The sequence below is a fragment of the Sprattus sprattus genome (genome assembly GCF_963457725.1).
Source record: "Sprattus sprattus genome assembly, chromosome: 14".
Classification (NCBI taxonomy): domain Eukaryota; kingdom Metazoa; phylum Chordata; class Actinopteri; order Clupeiformes; family Clupeidae; genus Sprattus; species Sprattus sprattus.
In genome coordinates this window covers 28,650,202-28,675,795 of record NC_137912.1, presented here as the reverse complement: position 1 = coordinate 28,675,795, position 25,594 = coordinate 28,650,202, and the positions used below count along the sequence as shown (strand labels likewise).

General features: G+C 40.8%; 1 protein-coding gene across 1 annotated transcript in view; it reads left to right on the top strand.

The window, feature by feature from the left end:
• Positions 1 to 25,594, top strand: part of unc80 (unc-80 homolog (C. elegans)) — a gene marked incomplete at both ends in the record, with an annotated part of 119,759 nt that overhangs the window by 12,685 nt on the left and 81,480 nt on the right. Inside the window, 9 exons of the mRNA XM_080851750.1 lie at positions 4,989 to 5,208; positions 5,551 to 5,682; positions 6,375 to 6,643; positions 8,201 to 8,494; positions 13,917 to 14,048; positions 15,214 to 15,361; positions 20,947 to 21,095; positions 24,705 to 24,868; positions 24,977 to 25,075. Of these exons, the coding sequence (XP_080707876.1) occupies positions 4,989 to 5,208; positions 5,551 to 5,682; positions 6,375 to 6,643; positions 8,201 to 8,494; positions 13,917 to 14,048; positions 15,214 to 15,361; positions 20,947 to 21,095; positions 24,705 to 24,868; positions 24,977 to 25,075 (1,607 nt within the window). The remainder of the gene's footprint in view (positions 1 to 4,988; positions 5,209 to 5,550; positions 5,683 to 6,374; positions 6,644 to 8,200; positions 8,495 to 13,916; positions 14,049 to 15,213; positions 15,362 to 20,946; positions 21,096 to 24,704; positions 24,869 to 24,976; positions 25,076 to 25,594) is intronic.

Sequence of the window (25,594 nt, the reverse complement as noted above, 5' to 3'; positions counted from 1 at the left end):
TTGGGTGTAGTACGATACCACAGCAAAAAGTGAGAAACTTTGTCCTCGATACTGAGGTCATCCTTTGCCAGCTTTTTCATTCCAGCTTTGAAGGTGGAGACATATCTCTCTGCTAAGCCATTCGTGGCAGGGTGTCTCGGAGCACCTGTTGTGTGTAGAATTCCGTTTCTCTTCGTAAACTGCTGAAATTCATCAGACATGAAAGTTGCTGCATTGTCTGTGACGATTTGCTCTGGGACTCCATAGGATGCAATTAATCTTTTCAATCTTGTGATTGTGGCTGTGGAAGTTGTCTGCATCATTTTGTACACTTCCAGCCACTTAGAAAATGCATCGACCACAATCATGAACATACTGCCCATGAATGGCCCTGCAAAGTCAATGTGGAGTCTTTTCCAAACATCCCCAGGGAACTCCCAGGGGTGCAGTGGGCTTTGACGCGGCATGCGTTGCTCTAGTTCGCATGTTTCACATTCTTTGCAGACTTTTTCAATGTGCATGTCAATATTAGGCCACCAGACATATTGTCTAGCTATTGACTTCATCTTTACAATGTCAGGATGCCCACCTTGAGCACTGCTGTTCTCAGCTTCACTGGTGCTATCACTCGTGTGCCCCATAGAACACAACCTTGTTCAACAGACAGTTCATCTCTCTTCTTGTGATACATCCTCATTTCATCTGGAATTTCTTTTGGCCATCCTTCCATAATGTACCTGTGCAGCTGTGAAAGCGCTCTGTCTTTTCTTGTTGCTGTGGCAATCTGTCTTGCGTTCAGTGGTGCTTCCTCCAGATGTTCACACATCAGGGCATCAATGTACGCTGACATCGCTTCGGTTCCAGAATCCTTGGTCTCTGAGAGAGGGACACGGGACAGCCCATCAGCGTTACCGTGCTTTTCTGACTGTGGTAGTCATACGCTGACAACACGATAGCCCACCTCTGGATACGTGCCGCGGCCATTGTTGGAAGCCCCTTATGCTCCCCGAACAGTGTCAATAGAGGTCTGTGGTCGGTGATCAAATTGAACTGTCGCCCCCACAGGTATTGGTGAAACTTTTTCACACCATACACTAGGCTCAACGCCTCCTTCTCTATCTGTGAATATTTCTTCTCTGCTGGAGAGAGTGTTCGAGAGGCATAGGCGATTGGATGTTCTTCTCCATTGGGTGTTGTGTGCTGAATCACAGCTCCTATTCCGTAAGCTGACGCATCACATGCAAGGGTAAGTGGCAAGTCTTGGTCATAATGCACTAACACTTTATCACTTGTCAAAAGTTCCTTACATTTGTTGAATGAGTCCTGTTCAGCTTTACTCCATTTCCAGGTGGTTTGCTCTTTCAAGAGTCTGTAGAGGGGTGCCAGCACAGTGCTCTGCTGTGGCACGAAACAGCCATAGTAGTTCACAAGCCCTAAGAAGGCTCGAAGTTCTTTAACATTTGTGGGTGCTGGTGCCTCATGTATAGCTCTGACCTTGTCTTTAGATGGATACACACCTTTTTCATCCAGCACGTGGCCAAGGTACTCGATCCGAGTCCGGCCAAACTCACATTTTGACTTTTTCACTCTCAGTCCATTTTCTTGCAACCGCTGCAGAACTCTGTCCAGGTTCCGAAGATGCTGGGCGTCGTCTTTTCCCATCACTAGGAGATCATCAAGGTAAACAACAACATTGAGGTCCTTCATGATGTTCTCCATAATCCTCTGGAAAATACTGACAGCAGAGTTCACACCAAAACAAAGGCGGTTGTAGACGAATAGTCCCTTGTGAGTGTTTATTGCTGTGTATTTCTTTGAATCTTCATCAAGCAGTACCTGCTGGTAGGCTGAGGCTAAGTCTATTTTTGAAAACAACTTCCCACCACTGAGTGTTGCCAGAACTTCTTCGATACGTGGCAGTGGGTATGTGTCAGTGTTGGTAGCCTGGTTCACAGTTACCTTGTAGTCGCCGCACAAGCGGATTGTGCCATCCCGCATGACCACAGGAACTACTGGAGCCGCCCACTCACTGTGCTTTAATGGGGAGATGACATTCTCTCTCTCAAGTCGTCCTAGCTCTTCTTCCACTCGCACCTTCATAGCAAATGGCAGGGGACGGGCTTTATGAAATCTTGGAGTGGCGTCAGGCTTCACTGAAATTGTTGCTTTAATGTCTTTTAATGTTCCAAGCTCGTCCTTGAACACCTGACTGTATTTCGCTAGCACGTCAGGAATTGAATTGGGTGTCTTTGTGTTTTCACTGACCATTTTAATTGTTTTCCAGTCCAATTAAATTTAAACTACCACAGAGTGAAGGTCCATTTCCTTTTACTACGATTAGTGGCAAGTCAGCAGACTGGTCTCCATAAGCCACTCTGGCTAAGAACTGTCCTTTCACTGGAATAGTCTGGCCTGTATAGGTCTTCAGTGCAACATTGCTGCTCTTTAATGGTACACGTGCAAATTACTTTTTGAACACCGTCTCTGAAATAATGCTGACAGCTGCTCCTGTGTCTATTTCCATTAGAACATCTTCCTTGTTCACTTCAAATTTCACTTTAAATGCATGTTTCTCTGCCTCATTTACACTAAGCACTGTTTCTGCCCCTGTATCATCTTCTGCATGAACATAGCTAGTGCCTTGGTGCTTGCTTGGTCTCTGCTTCCCCCTTTTTCCACGTGCTGGCTCACTAGCCCTACACGCTTTCTGAATATGTCCAAGCTTATCACATTTATGGCATTTAGAATTCCTAAAGTAGCATTCACTTGCGCTATGATTTTTGCCTTTACATCTGTAGCACTCTGCCTGTGCTGGTTGAGGTTTGTGCTTCTGGTTTACCTTGTGAACAGAAACGGTTGCATCATCGGTGTGTCTCAACTGTCGCACATCTCGGGGGGCTGTCTCCATGTTGAGCACGACCTCAAGGGCCCTCGCAAAAGTCAGTCCATCCATAGCAAGCAGTTTGCGTTGGCAAGCCTCGTCATAAATCCCATTGACAAAGCCATCGCGCAGAGCTTCATTAAGCTTGTCTCCGAAATCACACCGTGCAGCCAACTGCTTTAACTCTGCAGAAAACTTGCTAACACTTTCATTTTTCTTCTGAGCACATTTTCGAAACCTAAAACGTTAGGCAACGACCAAGGGCTTGGGTTCATAATGTTCCATCTGAATTCTCACGATATCATCAAAAGTTTTGTCTTTTGGCTTCTGTGGTTGGACTAAATTACGTAAAACACCGTATGTTGAAGCACCCATAGCACTTAACAAGGTCGCTACCTTTTTATCCGCGTGAACATCATGTGCATCGATGAAGAGCTCCATTCGCTCGACGTATGCTGACCACTGTTCAACTTCAGGCTTGAACTCGTCCGGTCTTGCATAGTTTGCCATCTTTACTTCACGTCTTCCACTTTACCTCGTCGCCAATTATGTGGTGTATTAATAACGAGACGGTCGTATTACACACGTTGACATTTACTGAAACAACTGTAACTCAACACAGCATACATTAAGGCAGGTAACGTTCAACTAACGTATGCATGAGCATGCGCAGTGCGCATCAATTACTTAAGTATGATGACCCAATCAGTACATCACAGTGGTCACCAAACCTTTTGGGCCAAAGATCACAACCTCTGCCTTGGTGACAGGCAAGATCTACCTATTGAGTCGTTGAGAGAGAAAAAGACTTTCCAGACTCCAGACTGTACTTACAACTCACCTTTTTTGGCCCTTATTGTAAATTGAATGAAATTAAACACTTTGGTCCAGCTTTCACAATGATGTGTCCAAGAACACACTTAAGTAAGTAATTTCAGTGCAACATAAAAAAGAAAATATTTCCTTGTTTAGCTTAACCAGCTAATCAGACTAATTATGTGTTGCAATTATTCAGTATTGAGTAGTTACAGGTATTCAAATAATTTAAATGATTAGGGTGCCTAAATATTAACACAGCCTATTTGATTTCATTTCACACAATTAAATACTGCTACACTAAATGTCGTTGTCTGGTAAACACCCCAGTTCTCAGTGTTAACTAGAAAATGAAAAATATACCACTGTGAACTTTTTTTGGTGAAGACAGAGATAATTATCATGCAGCCTCAGAGGGTGCCAACACTTTTAATAAGACAGTATGTAAAAGCAGGCTGCGTGCATATTAATATTTCGAAAACCAACAGAGTAATTGGAACAAAGTGGGAGTGGCGATAATGTAAAACGTACTCATGTAACGTGTCACCGTACACATTAATGATAATATTTAGAAACATGTTGCAGTGTTTTAACGAGTTGTAGAAGTTAAAATAGACAAATATCTGTCTCGAAACCGTTGGTTTGGGTAGGCTCATACATAACGTTTATCAAAAATAGACTTAGGATGTCGTTTTTTTAACAAACTGGCCGATAACCAACATTACTACGACATTTAAGAGAGCTTGAGGATGTAATGCACGCGAGTTGAGCCTTGTTTTCAAGGTAACGAGCTGTCAGAATGTTGGAAATCTCTCTACATTAGGCAGACATTCTGGCATTTAGTGGGAAGGGCTGAATTTGTGAGAGATCGTTGTTGATTACTTTCACATCAACTCTACAGACATCTTCGGATTTAAATAGCTGCCGGGGCATTTCTGTATGAAAATCCAGGTGCAGAGAATGCGTGTTCAATTTAAGAATCCTCATTCTGGTGAGCACAGATGAGAACAATAAGAACCATGAGTCAGGCTGAGATCTTTTCTGATGTTGGCCTCCCGAAGTCCGTAAGAAAACATTTCAGAAGACACTTAAAAAAAATGTGTATATATATATATATATAAAAAATAATTTTGAAGATCGACAGGGAAGGTCTCCGAGATCGACACGTCGGGTTGGCGACACCTGACTTAAGAGGTTTGCCCCTTCTTTACCTAAAACAACCTTTATGGCCAGAGTGGGCTTGCATTGGTTTATGTGCTGGGAGAGGTGAATTCATTATGTTTGTGTGTGATTTGTTTGTATGTTTCTACAGTTAAGGAACCGGAAGGAGGACCGTGAACGCAAAGGTTCAATCCCCTTTCATGTTGGAGGAGCCAAGAAGCGTCAGAGACGCATGGGTGTTCCTTTCCTGCTCCATGAAGACCACCTAGAGGTTTCTCCAACCAGAAGCACTTTCTCCTTCTCCAGTTTAAGTGGCCTCACAGATGACCGGCGACCTCTTGAGCGTGGTGGTTGGCAGGCTACAATTATGGGTAAAACACACACACACACACACACACACACACACACAAAACAGTCTGATGGTATTCATGCTAACCATAAAATAAATGTCCAACACATCAAAGTAACTCAAATCTAACAATCTAATGTCACTGACAACCTAAGACACCGCGTTTCGAACTCTATACTCATGACATGGCATTCTGTAAACCCTTAAAGCAGGATTGAGACATGTTGAACTTGACAAACTATCGTGGCATGTATTACTGTACCGACTGCTAACAGGAAGTCAAACTTGAAATGAGAATGTTGCCAATAAGGGACCACTGTTGGCAAACCTTTGAAGTGCTGTGTCTGTGTTTTGTATATTGTAGGAAAGTTCACTCGGCGTGGCAGCACTGAGATGGCAGCAGACACTGACAGTCTGAGTGTGAAGCAGACCCATTCACATCACAATCTGCCTGAGCACTCCAACAGCCATGTAGAAAACACTATCAAAGAGGGTGGTAAGAGACGCACAACCACACACTCACATACACATTTAGGATCTTTGCTATTGTTTTATTCATTTCAGACCAGCATGTTCTAAAAAACTCTCAGGCTGCCCCTGTCCATTGTAAGGTGAATTAAACAGAATCCCGAAACGCTCTTATCCAAAGCAACATGCAATTTGCAGTAAACTGGAATCAAACCCAGGTCAATCAGTACCACCACACCAATATGCAATTCCTCACCTAATAGTGGTATATTTCCATATTGGAGAAGAGCACAGTAGGGTCATTCTATGCCAAATCATGGAGTCTGAGCGGTCATGACATGGATTTTAATGGAAGAATTGTGTTAAATTGGTCTATTTTATTAATGTAGATGTGCAAAATACCGTCAATTTCTTTCTTGTTAAAGATGTTTAAACTTGGGAGGAGCTGTGGCGCACACGGCAGAATTTCTGTACCATGAATGCGGCTTGCGTTCATTTCCCAATCCCTAGCTCCAGCTAGCTTCCTGTCTCTCTACTGTCCTATCTGATTAAAGACATAAAAGTAAAAAAAGATATTTAAACTTAGTTAACCAGTCCAGTGTTATGTTCACCACATTAATGGCAAACAGCAGATACTTTAGTTAACTTTATTTAAAGCAGAAAACATTTCCTTATTCCTGATTAACGTGTGCAATAATGTTCATCTTACCCTTCTCTCAGTGCAATCTCAGATCTCCACTATCACCATGGCAACGTTCAACACCACAGTGGCATCATTTAATGTGGGTTATGCTGACTTCTTCACCGAGCACATGAAGAAACTCTGCAGCCCTGTGCCCATCCCTGAGATCCCCAATGAACCCCTGGCGTGTGCCAACCTGCCCCGCTCCCTAACGGACTCCTGCATAAACTACTCTTCACTAGAGGAGGGGGACATCGTGGAGGGAACCAACAACTTCGTCCTGAAGAATGGCATGCTGGATCTCACTGTAAGACTTACATTAAAGCATTCATATTCACATATGTGCTAATAATGGTGATGGTTTTATATGAAGAGAAATATGCTCAGTAGAGTAGAGATCTTGCATTCACACAGCACCTGAGGACATCATTGCCCTTGAGTTGCTGGAGCATTCACACCATTTGCACTAATGAAAACCTCTGCAATTAATTGATTTGGCTATTGTAAATTAATTATCTGGAGGATGAATGTTAAGTACTTTAAGTTAAGCATCAATTATGGTGTGGAGTATACTGCTGCCAAAGTACTGATTCACACATAGACATAATAACATTTCTAATAGTCACAAATCGCTTGAATCTATCTAATCTAAAAATACAAACCAATTTTGTATTGAAAAAGACTGACATAAAAAAAAAACACAAAGAAGATTGTCAGTGAAAAAGCACACCAGAATAAACAAACAATCAATATAAAAAATACAATAAAATAATAAGATTGCAAATGTTATGATCAAAAAGGATCAAGTGAGTTACATTTGTTCTTAATTGGAAGCTTGGGTTAATTATTTTAGTACAGTGGAACTCTTTCAGTGCCAGAAAGTAAAATGTTGGACAGGACTTTAGAATTATTTGTATTAAAACACTAACTGTATAGACAGACATATACAGTCTACAGTTTCTTTACAGTTATTGAGGTGAACATACACAGGTGTGTTTCTGGATTCCCTTTTAAAAAAGTTTCGAGCCTGTCAGTTTTCTTAATTCAAGCCTGTCAGTTCTTAAGTTTTTATGATTTGAGAGGTCTAATAAAAAGGCAAACCGGATACCATCTTGATTGTTAATTTTGTTTTGTTTTGTTACTCACTCACGGTAATTGAACAATTGTGTCCTTAGAGCTCTTGCTACAGAATAATCATCTAATGAGGCCATATATTGCACATAATACTTTGAACAAATATTGACTCTTAAAGCAGCAATAAGGAGTTCTGTTCCAAAACTAGCAAGCCAACTACTTAAAAGGCATGGAGAAAACCTTGCAAACACTACCAACGGTGCAGGTGACACTGATAGAAGCTTGCCAACACACTAACTGGTGTATTTTGGCAGCATAGCATGCTGTGAAAGCTTTTCTTCCATATCTGCAGTATATTCCAGCCTGGTACACAGAACTACACAGGGCATATCCTGGATAGTGGGCTAGTGGGAAAGACACAGTCGTTTGTCTGTCCTGTGCATGACCATATCAGAATGAATTTGAGCATGGAACCAAAACTAGTTACCTATAAAACCATACCTCAAAAAGTGTCAAATTGTTGCATAGTTTTACTTTAACAAAGTTTTCACAAAGAAAGAGCCTATAAAACACTGCTTAATGGAAATCACTGCAGATGGGAGGGAAGGTGGGTGGAGGATGAACCAAGTATCCCTGTAGATCCACAGAATACGCTTTATTTAAAAAATAAAAAACATACACAGAATGAAGTAATATTCTACTCTTGTACTCCATTTAGATAAGTCACTTCCTCTCAAAGGTTTCACTCTCCTCTGTCTGTCTTCTCTTGTTCTCTTTGTTCGCCTTCCAGGCGGTGTTGCGTGCCTTGTATGCGGTGCTCAATCATGACATCAGCTCTCGTGTATGTGACGCTGCCCTCAGTATCATTGAGTGTTTGCTACAGCTGGGCGTCCCTGGCAAAGGCAAAAGCCAGTGTGGCTCCGACAACAAGGAGAACGCAGAAACCCGCTCCAGAGACGGAGCCAATGGCAGAACCCCAGCGGGGGTGGGGGGAGACCTTGGAGTGGGAGCTGATGGAGGAGGGGGAGATGGAGATGGGGGTGGAGGAGATGATAAAGATAACACAACAAATAACAAACATAAGGTATGTGATATGTACATTTGTTTGTGTGCTTCTGTATGTGTTTCTAGGCGTCTTCAGTTTCATACATATAGTAGTTTACTATACTATATACTGATCTTCTAATCAGTTTGGAATTCAGTTTCATACATATAATAGTTAACTATACTATATACTGATCTTCTAATCAGTTTGGAATTCAGTTTCCAGAAAATCTGTAGAAATATCACCCATAGTTCCTGCAGCCTTTTATAAGTTGGACATGTTTTTATGACTGATATTTGAAAAATATGTGTGTTATAAGTGTTACACATCCTTCTCCGAGGCTTTGACCAGGATAGAAGGAGAAGTTGGAGGCCTCAATGAGCAGCTGTGCAGGGGGATAAAACACAATAATCTCTAGTTTGAGCACAGATACCTCACACCTCCTCATTTCACAGGTTTATTAAATAGTGCTATCATAACACCAGTTTAATTTTCACCTTATTTAAAGGCTTTGGAAGGATGTGTTTCAAAGAAAAAGCCATATACATGCACAGACTGGTCAATTCAATGACAAGACTACAATGAGCAAATACTTGGTGGAAGATTATTGAAACATTTTTAGGGACAGACTAATATATCTTGAGAATAAACCTCAGAAGGTACAGAATAACTGGAAAGATGATGGAGGAGTACTTCATGCCAATGTCCAGGGCGGTGGGGGACATCTCATTATCTGGGGGTGCTCTGGTGGTGCAAGTGGGACATTTGTACGGACTAAAAGTAAAGTTTCAAACACCAAAGTGTTAATGCAGGCAGAAATAATTATTTCTGATCTTGTATACTGATGTATAGAATCATCTACAGTAGGGCTGTAACGATATTGGATCGAACTGAGAAATCGCGACACTCTGGGCCACGAACCTGCATCGCGATGCGAGGAGGCAGAACCGCGACATGCCCTCAGCGGTCACGTGATACAAAAAGTTTGGTTCGCTTGTAAGCCTACACGTGTGCTGTGCGCAATGGCTACCTCAGATGACATTTGAATCGGCCATTTGAATTGTTGGCGCGTGGTTGCCGGATTGTTTGTCGCTGGAGGACTGCTCTGCACGGAGAATAGAAGTGTGTGCGTTAATTGCTCCGTAGCTGTCTCTCCCTCTCCCTCTCCGGAGTTTTGGTTGCGGGTGGTTTAACGCTCCCTCAGAAGAAAGACGTACACTGCGTCGTGTTTTGACCACTGTTTTCCCGTACTTAAATTGTTTTGAGTTAATAGGCTGTGAGAGAGCCACCAGTACTTTATGTTACTTTCTTTGGATCTTTCTGTATTTTGTTTGTATGAATGTGTGTGTGTGCTTTAGTTACTTAACGGCCATCTTGTGATGTACGGGGTTACTGTGTAACCCTAACGTTCAGTTTGTAGTGGTTTCCAAGTGTGCGCATTGTGTGGAAGTGCATACCATAATACGTGGTGTAGTAGTGTGGCGGCTATTCACTAATGTGTGTAGTGTTCTGAAACATTGTAACACGTTTGATTGCTCTGGTTCGTGTGCGTGAGTTGGGTTATTCCAGATCTTATAGCTCTTTTTGGTGGGTGTGTTACTGTTGCCAGTAGCCTGTATATTGCGGGTAATCGTGGGTAACTATGATGGCAGTGTATGAGAGTGTGCGTGTGTGAGAACTGTTTTTGTCATGTCATTAAATACCAGTGACCAGATATTTATTAAACTACAGAAATAAAACGTTTTATTTTGCTAAACTCTTGCCTCCTCGATATTCATTCATTTGATTAGCCTGGGCCCTCTTCATAAAATACGTGGCAGTTAAGGTCTGTCACATTTGGCCATACACTGCCATCATAGTTACCCAGAGGTAAAAAAATAAAATAATAATAATAATAATAATATCGTGGGGTGTATCGAACCGTGGGTCAAGAATCGTGATACGAATCGAATCGTGAGGTAGGTGTATCGTTACAGTCCTAATCTACAGTATAGCAGTGTTTCCCAAACTTTTTTTCTGGGGATGCATATTTTAAAAGTCACAAGCCTTCGCGACCCAAGCCAATAGACATTATTCGTAAATAACAAAATAAAGGTGGATTTGACCATTATTGAATATTAATGAGGATATTTGATTGTTTTTTTTATTTTATAAATTATATTTTATTGTTATTTCAGAAATAGTAAGCCTACTGCCATTGTTAATAAGCTATCTCAGACTGAGTGATCTCTTCTCTCTGAACAATTATTACAATTATTAAGTTTTAAACAATGAAAAACAAGGCAGTTAAACCAGCAATATTCAAATAAGGTATCCAATAAGTGCCTATTTGGACATTAAATGTAGGCTATTGAAAAAAAAAAAAACATTCAGCCCAATTCTTCCTCTTTTGAACATTCATACATACTCCAGCAATATTGGAACAAAATATGAAAGAATTACAAAAAGATTACAAATAATTCAAAACATGTCTTAACATTTCGACATTGCTAATAGGATAGGTTGGCCTATGGAAAGACTGAACATTTTTCCAATTAAGGAAAACATTGTCATGCCGTCCCTGTAATTTCAAGTTCAGTTTGTTGAGGGATGAAAAGATATTGGCCAGATAATGTTACGGATTGCGGGTGATGTGTGAACTCAAATGCACGACTCAGACAACAGGGTACTGTTCGGCGACGCTCGCTAAGCGGTTTAGCGAGCTAAATTCCAGGCAAAAAAAAGACAACACCCCTTTATCGAGTTCGGCGAAGCAACTTTTTATTAATAACCATGGTAACCAATCGCTTAGCACTAACCTGCTCCAGGGCAGGCTTACCAAAGTTTAGCTGGCTAAACTTGCCACACCCACGCCAAAAGGAGGGATCCCATTGATAAGGAGTCATATTATAGTTTGATTAGCGTAGGAAAAGTTCTTTGCGATCGCAAAGAAGATCCATTTTTCCATCATGATGAGTTCTTGTATGAGCGCTACCGATCCACCCAACAAGGAATAATTCATTTAGAAGACCTTCTCGAGTAATTTATTGTGTAATGTCGGCGATGCGGAGAACAAAGCACCCATAATTATATGACAGTGGTAGCCTATTAGTAGCCTACAGTTGAGACATTGGTACAGTTGATAAACCCGAAATAACTTTCATGCTCAGCCTGAGACGTGATTTTTAGTTTGCACATGAATACTATCGTTTTCTTTGATCCCAGGAAATTTGAGCACATAACCCATCTCCATTACGGAGATATTGGCGAAAGTTGTTTAAGATCTTGATTTTATGTCCCTTCTACAATCACGATGTTATTAACCATACGTCATCAACAAATGCAACTTACATCATTGCAAACGTATAGTTTTGCAAACGTGTCTAGTTTTTGTGCAGTAGTTAATAAAGTCTACCTCAGTCTACTTCACAGTATATCATTTTTGTAGAAAAGGTGGATGCATGATAAGAAGAGAGAAATACACACAATATATTTTCATTGCTTCAATGTATTGAATTTCTTATTAATACATTTACATTTAGTCATTTCGCAGACGGTTTTATTCAAAGCTATTTACAAGGAGATGTAAAACTACAATTGATATGGGAAAAGATATCACATATTAGACAGCCTAAAGACAGTTTCTTATATCGCTGTCACAGAAGCGGCAGTGTTGAATTTTGACATGATTATGGTCTTGAATTCTTCATATCCTGCCTTAGAGGAGAAAAAAATGAGTCTTTTTCTTTGAGTTTAGACTTTTGTTCGTGAAAAAAAATCATGGTTTTGGTGATCGACCTATCCTGCCTTTTGAAGCAGGACGTGCACGCGCAATTTTTAGCCTGGGACAATTTAACCTGAGGATTTTTTATCTTAGCGCACGTCGCCAGACAGGCTTGACCTGTTCTCATTTAGCGAGCTATATTATCTCGTGTCGCGAGCTAAATTAATTATCTTAGCTTCAGTTGTACGCCGAACAGGGCCAAAGAGTAGGATGGAGAATAAACGTTTACTTTCCAGGGTTTGATACACGGTAAGGCAGTCCAATAGCAGGCAAACAATCCAAATGGGCAAAGGCAAAAGAGAAATCGAAAACAGTCCAGGGTCATCAACACGAGAAATATCAATAATTACTGTGAACACGGAGGAACACGGAGGAAACACGGAGGAAACACGGAGGAAACACGGAGGAAACACGGAGGAAATACGGAGGAAACAAACACGTAACAAATCTGACGAGAACCCATCGAGAGACAAGAACACATGGACTATATATACACACACACACAATAGATAATGAGGGACAGGTGAGAACAATCAAGGCGGGGCAGACAATGAGACACAGGTGGACTAAACGAGGGGAATTAACACAGGAGAAACCAATAAGACAAACAAACCAGGTGATGATTGGGAACAGGTGAGGGGTGGAGACACGGACAACAACAAGAGGGCACATGGCATACACAAACAAACACAGGAAAGGAAAGCACACGGTGGAAAGCACATGGTGGGAACAAGGAAGCACAAAGACTAGACAAGGAACAAAGATCACATGACACACAAGGGAGACAAACTAATAAACAGAACAAGCTGAATAACAAGGGGAGGGCATGAGGAGACAGACACGAGGAGACCAAGGTAAACAAACACATGAGAACACGAGGGATACATACTAGGAAACAGGACAGGGACAGAGCAGACATTGAGAAGCCAATCATCAGTGAATCATTCGGCAAGAGGGGACTTTATCTGGATAAGCAACACATGAATTTCATGTCTAAGTTCATAGAATCTGTTCAAAACTCTGCCTTTGGGCAACCAGCGCACTTCAGTGTGAAACAGTAAGTGCGTGTGTTCTGCTCCCATGTCAGTGCACAGTTGATCAAACAGCCGATTGTTAAGTGCGCTGGCTTTAATGAAGTTTACAACGAAAATAACTTTGCTCAATGTTTTGTCGAGGGCGGGGGGTATGCCCTTGCATGCCAATGCCTGGCGGTTTATGAAACAATGATCTATAGTGATTGTGGCAGACTATGGGTTTTACTTTCAGGCCTTCAGTGATGAATTTCAGCAGCCACTATAGAACCACAGAAAGGCATGATGTTGCTAGGTGTCAAGATCTTGTGAGGCACAAGCTTCTTGCATCACCAATAGACTATTTTAAATCAAGTAATAGCCAACTACAAAAAGGCGTTTGAAGTTAATGACAGCATTCCATTTCGGAGAGCCACATTGTCTAATGTTTTCCGTGCTACAGGGGCTGAATTTACATCTTTTACTTTAAACATCAACAAAATCTGTGTTTCCACAAGGGTGCCCACACTTTTGCTTACAACTGTGTATAAACATGCAGAAGCAGAACAGGATGTTAACAGGATGTTAAATCTGATTTGATTGTAACTGTGACACTCTCTTCTCTCTCATGCACTCACATATACACACACACACACACACACACACACACACACACACACACACACAGGAGGAGACCTCATCTTTGAGCCCTCATAGGTTGGCACTTACTATGCTGATCAAGATAGTGAAATCCCTTGGCTGTGCCTATGGCTGTGGGGAGGGCCACCGGGGCCTGTCTGGAGACCGGCTGCGGATGCAGGTTAGGCGCTACACTCATACTCTGCTAATCAAGTACAGTTGCAATCCTGTACATATTCAACCCCCTCACCTCAAAGATGTTTAAGTGTTGCAAGTCGAGGTTAATGACAAAAAGTATATATATTTGAATGATATGAGTTATAACATCAATTAACTTAACTTTGATTTCTAATGAAAAATTAGAAATCATTTTCATAAATGTGCATGTGCACTATTATTCAGCCAGCAGCTTCAGTTCTTTGTGGCTCCTGTGTGCATCCTTTAGCCTTTATCATTTTGAATAAGAATATTCCGGTGAGTGCTGACAAGCTTGTTACACTACGTTAACTGCTTTCCTTTAAATCCCTTAATCTGGGGACTGAGGCGGTCTCTCCAGAACATTCCAGGATCTATTTCTCAACCAAGCTTTGTGATTTTTGTCTTGCTAGAGAGTCCAATGATCTGACGCCAGCCATACCGCTGGTCCATGTGTCCAAACACTTGCAGTTTAGTTTCATCAGCCCATAGGGCACCTCCATGGGTGGGGTTTATGTATGCATCACAGATGAAGCAAGTGAAGGATCATTATAGAGTTCCCAGCGGGCTTCAAATCCACCACCCAAATCCCCGTCCCCAAAAAGTCTGGGTGCACAGAACTGGTCTACACCTTGACTTGTAGAGAATGCAAGCTCAATTTAAGAATCAGTGCACAGCTAAGAACACTTTGACAGTTTAAGAACACATTTCCAGGCGTTCATGAATCTGGCTGAGATCTTTTCTTAGGATGGTATTTTGAGTTTCATAAAAAGATATTTAAGAAGACACTTAAAAAAATGTTCGAGAATGAGGGCCAATGTCTTTCCTTATGTAGAATCAGTGAGTTGTTTTCCAAATAAAGAGAGATTGAAGGTCTGTAATTGGCTTATTCAAATTTCAATCTTAAGGACCGAATATACTAGCATACCCACAGCAAAATCTTAAATTATTGCAGTCCAACACGACCCTCCTAAGCCATATCAGCATTTTCCTTTGCCAATTAGTGCCGTGTGTCACATAATGTTTTGTGCAGATGCAGATGCAGGTGCAAGGCTGTGCTCTTGAGTGATAATGAGTTTGCAGCCTGAAGAGTAATGTAATCCCAGTGTGGTCTTTGTGTGTGTTTTCATGTCTGTTATCTTGTTTGTTAGGCCCAAAGTTGCCTCACCACCTTGTACAAGATGGACAAGGTACAGTTCCGGCAGACAATGAGGGAGTATGTCAACAAGGACTCACTCAACAATGTTGTGGACTTTCTTCATGCACTTCTTGGATTCTGCATGGAACCCATCACTGACAGTAAGTAGGTGCTTAGGCTACACTAGCCTACATGAAGACCTCAACTTGCTCAGGCACTGGAAAAGAATGACACATTCACACACAAGGCAGTGGTAAATGTAGATCACAATTATCTTACGGATTTGGTACAGGACTAGAGTGCCACACTCCCTGCCATCTGTGAAAAGGAGACACATCCATTGTTTTTTTGATGTGTACAAAGAGCTTGAACTTCTCAAAACACTAATGTGATAACACAAGGCTCATAGCACAGACAACAAGAGACATGCCACAGCAGAGCAATAGCAATGGATGGGGCATATTAATTTGATGGTGTGTCACTGATTTTGTGTTCAGAGCCATCATACCAATGGAACATCTGACGTGTACTCTGCTTTGGCAAAGGAGACTTGTGTTGGTTGTTTTGGGATGAGTGGAAAAGACACAGATGCATGTTATGAAAAAATTACATTATGAAATCGTCACTGTGGAATGATTCAATATTCTGTTTAAGATTGACAAGAACCAAGCCTAGTTCAAACCACCACAGCAGTCAAGTGTACCAATTTATCACCAATAAAGATGTGACGGGCATAGTTTAGGAGCTAGGGCAGTGGCACTGGGCAGCAACAGTACACACCAATCAGTCCAACACACAAGCTTTGAGTGGAATATGGTGATTTATTATACGGTTGCAAAAAATTCCATTGATTTGAATGAGCCACCCCAACTGCCAGACTGCCACGTCTGATATTCCTTCATAATAACCGTTGCAAACATGTATTGACAATGGGTTTTGTGCTTCTAATTCATGTCTTTCATATCATTTCGCAAGAAGTGCGTTCACTTAATGTTGCTGCCTTGTTGCCTTTTTGCTGTAATAGACAGGTGTCTTACAAGGCATGGTTTTCGAGTGAAGGCATCTGTTGGTAGACGATGGGTGGTAAGCAGACAATCGGTGGTAACGGGTCTCTGATTGGTTAAAACCAGTCACCTGACCAATCAGAGATAAGTTAAGTATTAAGGCGTATAACTTCAGAGAATTTAAACAACAACAAAACAACAACATCGATTAAGTCAAAAGGCAATCAACACCGCTACTCAATGAAAACATAAAGGTCCTGGTATTAGCCAAGCAAACATATAGGGCCCTATCTTGCACCCAGCGCAATTGACATTGTCACCGACGCATGTATCATTCCTATTTTGCACCCGGCGCACAGCGGGATTTTCCCTCCAGAGGCGCGTGTCGAAATGAACTTGCGCCGAAATGGGCGGGGCGGAACAGAGAAGGCGTTTCTCAGGCACAAGTCTTCCCTAGTGGTATTTTGCAGTTTCAAAACAACAGTGTGCCGTAGACCAGAAAAAACCTAGTCTAATGTCAGAGGCGCATTGTGTAGAGTCTGTGGCGCGTATTCAGACGCTATTTTAAGGGCGCGTGCTTGGCTTCACAGAAGGACCTATAGGCTACACTTTAGTACTTCTCTCGTCTACACGAGAGATTTACACCAATTTGTTGGCAAGCCATATATAATTACAAGGAAAATAAAGTATTTACCACATGAGGAAATCATTGTGATATCCATATCCAAGATATTTTAAAAATAGGCATACATCTAGCGTACACATTGACCCAAATGATTCAGGTTAATTGTAATGGCGGTTCAAACCAGACTGGTTTTACACAACATTGCCATGAATCATGGATGTGTCAATGACATAAATGAGGATAGATTAGAGGACTTTAGAAGACGTGAGGTTGAACTGCATGTGCCGATGCCATTAAACCCAAATGCCCCAGCAGCAGCACGAGAGAGGAGAGCTCACCTGACAGAAGCGCTACTTCCTCTATAATGAGGTAAGCAGACCATTGCCATCTCCAGAGTACTGCTTGAGCAAATTGCAATATTATTACCATGCATACATAACCTAGTGATTCAGTGAGGGTGAACCCAAAACATCGGAAAGTATGTTTTTGTGACTTTTATTTCAAATATGTTGCCACCAGAGAACGAATGCTAGTAACTGAAAAAATACAAACAAGAAATGAAAAGTAGAAACATTTCTCCAAACAAGCATGGGAAAATATTGCCGTGATTGTTTCTGGTAACACACGTTCTGGTGGCCTCACGGGAGGTGGATCTGCCTCGACCCAGGACTGGCATGGACTTTCCAGTCTTCCTCCAGGTAATTCCGCCTTTATAATAACAAGCCGCTATGGAATATGCGCTCCTCGCTCTGAAAGGGAATGTGAGATGACGCTCTGATTGGTTTATTGCATATTACGCCCAAACCACACAAATGGCTGAGTAACCTCCTTTGGACCAACCCATTTGACATTTGCGCCGGACGCAAGTGTGTTTTTTCCGCCGTTATAATAGCAAATGCGCCATAGAGCCGCCCACACAGCTACTTGCGTTTGGCGCTGTCCTACTTGCGTTTCTGATCGTTAAAATAGGGCCCATAGTGTTTTCCGTTCCGATCAGGTGAGTGATCTTAACCAATCAGACACCAGCATTACTTCCTGTAACCACTGATTGTCTGCTAACCACCCATAGTCTACCGACAGCATCTTCAAAAAACTTGGTTTCATGCAACCTTTTAGGATAGTATTTACAGTGACGTGACGTCTGCACGCTGCAAGAATATTAACGTAAGCTAACACGCTAATGTTAGATAGTTGCTGACAGATGCCTCAAAAATCACATCAAACATTATTGCTGGTTACAATAACAGTGTAATCGGATAGTTCACTGTCTATTTCTCTGAAAAAAAAAAAATCAAACCAAGAAAAAGCCAAAATAATTACATTTACATACAGAACACGGCCGTCAGTGGAGTTTGTTTACAATTGGCAGTTGCCAGAGAGAGCTGCCGCACAGATTTATGGGTAATGGGCAGCATCAATGCTTCATCAATGAATACATTACCTATCGTAAACTGCACAACAATAGCTTGGTGAATCAGCTGAAACGTAGAGGTGTGATGAGTTTGATTTGACGTTCTTGAGTATATTTATCAAAATAAACCGAACATCCGTTGCAGTACAAAAGTAAAGTTTTAGCTGATTCAGCCCGCTTATGCCATACAGCTAGCAGCTATGCACTACTTACCTTTAACACTTGTAAATGTTTAAACAAGACCTGTAATATAATTTGAAATACAACTGTTGCTGATATTCTGTCAGCACTCGACAAATAACATCACAATACAAATTATTTTTCAATGCCAAAATACCTGGTTTACTTGCAATCATGAACCATAAACACTCTATCTTGTTTAAATCTGACAGTTTTTATCTTTTTTGTACATCTTTGCCTATGTATTTCACAAATGCACAGATTTACTATTGTCAGAGGTGTCAATTTAGTTTATACCTGGAAAAACAGTATATAAATCAATAAAAAGTGGCAATCCTTTGACAACATTAGAAAACTATTACAGAGTACAGGTTTATTGTTATAATAATTTACAGTATATTGTTTCTTTTTAAGAAAGTGGTGTTCAACACTGCACAGCCAGTTAGCATTTTTTTTGCATTGTAAGGTTATTCACAGATATTGTTACACACCAGTTAAGCTTCATAAGATTGGATTAGTGAAGGACAATCAGTGTTGGCTATGTAAGAGGACCATGGGCTCATACCTTCATCTCATGAGGGATTGACCATTTGTTTCCCCAGTTTGCAAACACATTATTTGTCTTTTAGGAGACAGGTTTCTTCAGCTAGACACTGTCTAAAAGTGTCTAAGTTTGCCCTGGCAATAGCTAGGTTTATCACCACAATAAGAATTATCCTTAGATACAGGACAAGTCAGAAAATGCCAAGCTTTAAGATGAGGGTTTTAGATGATAACAGACACAGCTTCCTTTGAGGATTTTATTGCAAGATCAATTCAATTTCAATTGTATTTATATAGGGCCAAAACAATAGAATAGGGGCAAGGGAAAACTCTCTGTTTATCAAGAAGGAACCTTAAGTAGAACCACGGCACATAAGGGGGGACCCATCTGCTTGAGGTCGGTCGGTCGGAGATAGGAAGGGGGTGAGGGATGGGGGTTGTGTGGCAGAAGGGGAAGGGAAACAACAAGTGGTAGATGTAGTAGACAGTATGTATTTGGTAGATGTACATAATATACTGTATATACAAACATCAAATGAAATATACATGATCCATACAAAAAAAGCTTAATGGGTATTCAGTGTGTTCATAGGGTTACTGCTACAGGGGTAAGAAGAGTAGGAAGTGTAGTAATGATTGCAAGGGGAAATATGACCAGGTCTTTCTTACATTCCATACAGTGTAAACAGCCTGGCCCATAGTTAGGTATTACCTTATTTAAGGTTTGTTTTGAAGGTAGCTACATCCTGAAATGCATGGTCTTGGTTTGCCAATGTCCTGCCCTGGCTTTTCACTGTGCATTTTTGTGGTGGAGATGCAAAACCCTGCAAAACTAAATAAATAAACAGATTTTTGCATATGCCTCACTTTTTCCCTTTTTCATATGCATAGCTTGATTATATCAGTGTCAGCTTTGCTCATTTTAGTGTTTGCGAGCCATGTTTTTTGTCTAGCTATCTCGCTAGTTTTAGACCAAAAAAACATAAGGCCTCTTCTAGATTAAGTGATTTGTCTTTGTGGCATGTGGTTACAACTGACTTACACATATCTGGACAATAATTTATATTCAAATTCCAAATTTGGTAAGTGTTACACTATATTTGCATCACAAAGACAAATATATGTATATCTGCAGACACCTCAAGGGTACATCAGCACAGTTCCCATTTCAATCCATATTGTATTGTTTGATTTTTCTACAGGAGTGTTTCTACTCTTTTCATCCCATTCTGTCATTTTCAGATTGTCTCTCAAGTAATCAGTTATCATTCAGTCAACTTGAACTTCAATTGTTATAGCCTGTTAAAATAATAAAATACCAAGTATTTCTCAATCCTGTCTGTTGTAAGAGTTCAGGTTACTGAATTGATAAGTGATTTTGCAATGAAGAAACAGTGAAAGAGTGGAAGTATGCATGTGTGTGTATTTTCAGTTGTTCCTGATTTTTGTTGCGTTCTTCTGAGAGTACATGTCTGTGATGGCCTGACATTTGTTTTTTTTTCAGAGCACGGCCTTGCAGGTGACCGTTTCCACCGGGAGCATAAGAAAACGCTCGGTAGATAATCTCAATAATCTCACTGATCTCTTAAATGACCCAATCCAGCAGCCCGTTTTCCCCCTGCAACGTAATCATTGCTACATTTTACCTCATAGCTTGGATCGACCAAAATACCCCTAAATCCACTTCTGGTCTCACAGACTGCACTCTCTCTTGATGAATTATTAATTCAGCCATGTTTTCTTTGATTGTGTTTTTCCTCACAGAACAACCCCATCTCTGACAAACAAATGTTTTAATTTGTCTTACATTGATACAGTGTTCAGGCAGTCCAGATTAAAACTCCATGATCAGAGCATTAGAAAGATGATAGCTCATATTTGTATGTCACTTGTTTTCCACCCCCTTGCTTAACTCCTCCACGATAAACTGTCTGCCACTGTGGGGTTTCTGCCATGGCTTAAGGTTGTGTTTTCTATTTGCAGATAAGGCAGGGTTTGGGAATAACTTCACCACAGGAGGGGACAAGTCTGTGGCCCAGAGCATGGAGTCAGTGGTTGTGGGCTGTATGTTTAAATCCCTAATCACACGATGTGCCTCCACCACACATGAGCTTCACAGCCCAGAGAATCTGGTTAGTGTGTATTCATGTTATTGGATGATATAGACAAAATATTTCACTAATTCTTGATATTCAAGTGCACGTATGGAATTATATTAATGTTATGATGCATCATTGAACGTTTTGGCCAAGAGTCTCATATGACTGTAATAAAAGATATCAAAAGACACTTTTCTCCAAACGTCCCACAAAACATAATTGAAAACAAAAGAATATTACATATAGAATGTTAACACAAAAAAAGTTTAAGAAGTACATAATAATTATACTTAAATCCTTCAACTTTGACCCATTAGTGGCGCTAGAGGGTTCAAATGGGAGACATGAAACTTGGTAAAAATGATGAGGGGACTGGCCCCAAAGAGTGTGCCAAATTTCACAACTTTTGACCGTGCGCTTCAAAAGTAACGCGTTTAAAGACATCTTCAACTTTGGCCCATTGGTGACGCTAGAGGGTTCAAATGGTAGACATGAAACTTGGTGAAATTGATGAGAGGACTGGTACCAAAGAGTGTGCCAAATTTGGTGACTATTTGATATTCACCGGAAACGTAATATTCATGAATTCAAAATGGCAGCCAAATCAAATCGGCCACATCAATTTGATTGACTGTAACTAACAAACGGTTGCGAAAATCAAAACGCCAGGGGTTAACTTTTGTGAGGCTTGGTCTGAATATGATGTTTTGAAGAAAATTCGACAAGAATTGTAGGAGGAGTTGCGGAAAAACACTTTTCCTAAACATTCACAATAGCTTGAGAATCTATATAATTGTTAATGATGTCATAGAGTGCGTTAAACTCGTCTTGATCCAGGGAATCCAAAGATACCTCATTTTGGAAAATGCGGCATATTGTTACATAGTAACATGTGTAAACACATCTTAAACTTTGACCCATTGGCGGCGCTAGAGTGTTTGAATGGGTGACATGAAACTTTGTGAAATTGATGAGGGGATTGGTCCCAAAGAGTGTGCCAAATTTCACAACTTTTGACCACATGTGTAAATACATCCTCAACTTTGACCCATTGGTGGCGCTAGAGGGTTCAAATGGGAGACATGAAACTTGGTAAAAATGATGAGGGGACTGGTACCAAAGAGTGTGCCAAATTTCACAACTTTTGACCATGCGCTTCAAAAGTAACGTGTGCAAACACATCTTCAACTTTGACCCATTGGTGGCGCTAGAGGGTTCAAATGAGAGACATGAAACTTTGTGAAATTGATGAGAGGACTGGTCCCAAAGAGTGTGCCAAATTTGGAGACTATTTGATATTCACCAAAAACGTAACATTCATTCATTCAAAATGGCAGCCAAATCAATTCGGCCACATCAATTTGATTGACTGTAACTAACAAACGGTTGCGAAAATCAAAACGCAAGGGGTAAACTTTTGTGAGGCTTGGTCTGAAGATGATGTGTGGCAATTTTGAAGAATATTCGCCAATAATTGAAGGAGTAGTTGCGAAAAAACGCTTTTCCTTACATTCAAAATAGCGGATAATCTATATAACTGTTTATGATGTCATATAGTGGGTTGAACTCGTCTTGCTCCAGGGTATCCAACGATACCTCATTTTGGAAAATGCGGCATATGGTTCAAAAGTAACATGTGTAAACACATCTTCAACTTTGACCCATTGGTGGCGCTAGAGGGTTGGAATGGGAGACATGAAACTTGGTGAAATTGATTAGGGGACTGGTCCTTGCTTGGCCACCAATAAACAACACATTTTAAGTTACGGTTTACAACCCAAGTTTGGGTGTGTTTATTTGCCATGTCTGTAAGCTTACAACATGTTGTGGCATATGGCCGCCCTTCTGCGCCTCATCTTTGGATAATTAAATTGTATTTATACTGATAGATTTATATTTACAGCCGCGGAAAAAATTAAGAGACCACTTCAAAATTATCAGTTTCTCTGGTTTTACTATTTATTGGTATGTGTTAAAGTAAAATGTACATTTTAGTTTTATTCTATAACCTACTGGCAACATTCCTACCAAATTTCAAATAAAAATATTGTCATTTAGATCATTTATTTGCAGAAAAATGACAATTGGTCAAAATAGCAAAAATGATGCAGTGTCTTCAGATCTCGAATAATGCAAAGAAAACAAGCTCATATTCATTTTTAAACTACACAATACTAATGCTTACACTTAGGAAGAGTTCAGAAATCAATATTTGGTGGAATAACCTTGATTTAAAATCACAACTTTCATGTGTCTTGGCATGCTCTCCACCAGTCTTTCACATTGCCGTTGGGTGACTTTATGCTACTCCTGGCGCAAGAATTTAAGCAGCTCGGCTTCTTTTCATGGCTTGTGACCATCCATCTTCCTCTTGATCACATTTCAGAGGTTTTTTATGGGATTCAGGTCTCGAAATTGGGCTGGCCATGACAGGGTCCTGATCTGGTGGTACTCCATCCACACCTTTACTGGCCTTGCTGTGTGGCATGGAGCATTGCCCTGCTGGAAAAAACACTTCTCAGAGTTGGGGAACATTGTCAGAGCAAAAGGAAGCAAGTTTTTCTTCCGGGACAACGTTGTACTTTGCCTGGCTGAGGTTTGTAAAAGACCATAAGGATTGAAAAAGCGGACTGGAGGTTCTTCTAAGTTCGTCTTCTCTGATGAGTCCGATTTCACAGTAGGTGCAAGACTCTCTGGCTTGTAGGCCTCTCCAGGTCTCCGTCTAACCATCAGACGACCATGTGTTGGGCAAAGCTGAAAATTGGACTCATCAGAGAAGACGAACTAGAAGACCCTCCAGTCCGCTTTTTTCAATCCTTATGGTCTTTTACAAAAACCTCAGCCAGGCAAAGTACAACGTTGTCCCGGAAGAAAAACTTGCTTCCTTTAGCTCTGACAATGTTCCCCAACTCTGAGAAATGTTTTTTCCAGCAGGGCAATGCTCCATGCCACACAGCCAGGCCAGTAAAGGTGTGGATGGAGTACCACCAGATCAGGACCCTGTCATGGCCAGCCCAATTTCGAGACCTGAATCCCATAAAAAACCTCTGAAATGTGATCAAGAGGAAGATGGATGGTCACAAGCCATGAAAAGAAGCCGAGCTGCTTGAATTCTTGCGCCAGGAGTAGCATAAAGTCACCCAACGGCAATGTGAAAGACTGGTGGAGAGCATGCCAAGACACATGAAAGTTGTGATTTTAAATCAAGGTTATTCCACCAAATATTGATTTCTGAACTCTTCCTAAGTGTAAGCATTAGTATTGTGTAGTTTAAAAATGAATATGAGCTTGTTTTTCTTTGCATTATTCGAGATCTGAAGACACTGCATCATTTTTGCTATTTTGACCAATTGTCATTTTTCTGCAAATAAATGATCTAAATGACAATATTTTTATTTGAAATTTGGTAGGAATGTTGCCAGTAGGTTATAGAATAAAACTAAAATGTACATTTTACTTTAACACATACCAATAAATAGTAAAACCAGAGAAACTGATAATTTTGAAGTGGTCTCTTAATTTTTTCCGCGGCTGTATGTTGATGAGTATACACCTACATAAATAGATACATTGTACTTATTATGTATGACTTTTCCACTTCTAGTACAGTGGCATTACTACATGTACATGCTTTCTCTCTAGGGTCTATACTGTGACATCAGGCAACTGGTGCAGTTCATTAAAGAGTCTCATGGGAATGTGTTTCGGCGTGTAGCCCTAAGTGCACTGTTGGACAGCACAGAGAAAGTCACCAGCCAACGCAAACCTGAGGAGAAAGAGGATGTCGGCAAACCACTAGCACGCAGGTACACAAACACACAAACACAAACACACGCATACAGGCACAGGCAGACATAGACATTCACATATATTCACTTACATGTATAGCACTGATTCTTCATTTCTGTGTTTAGGTCAGAGTTGGGAACATTAGGGGAAAAGGGTCAAGCTGCCTCGGCCGCTGATGAGTGTCGCAGCTGCATCTCCAGTCGACCCCCTCAAACACCAGAGCAGTGTGTTCTCTCTTTATATTCTCATCCTCTTTCTTTTGAAAAACATCATGTCTCAATCTGGACAGCAGTAAGATGTTAACAGCAGTCAGAGGGTTTGCACCAAATCTGACATTATATTACATTATATTGTGTTTTTATTATAACATAAATAGACTTTCAGGAATACAAATTTAATTCATCCTTGAGATTGAAGAGACACAGTAGATCACCAGTTTTTGATTTGGCGTTCAGTCAAATGGACAGAGTGAGAAGTTATAAGGTGCTTGGGGAACCCTTATTATGTGTTAAGGTGCTTGGGGAATCCATCTATGTGTTGCCACTGAAGATCCTTTTGGGATTTCCCACTGCCGGTTACTGCCTGTCTCCACATGAATATCCCCTTTTGAATTTCAATTTGGTTTTGATCCCCGGGCTTCAGTGGTGGTGTCATCCCTTGAGGGTTTTGGATCTCAATGCTATAGACCTTGAAAGAGTGTGGTATATGGTATCAAGTCAAGTCTATTTTGTTGTACTGTATAA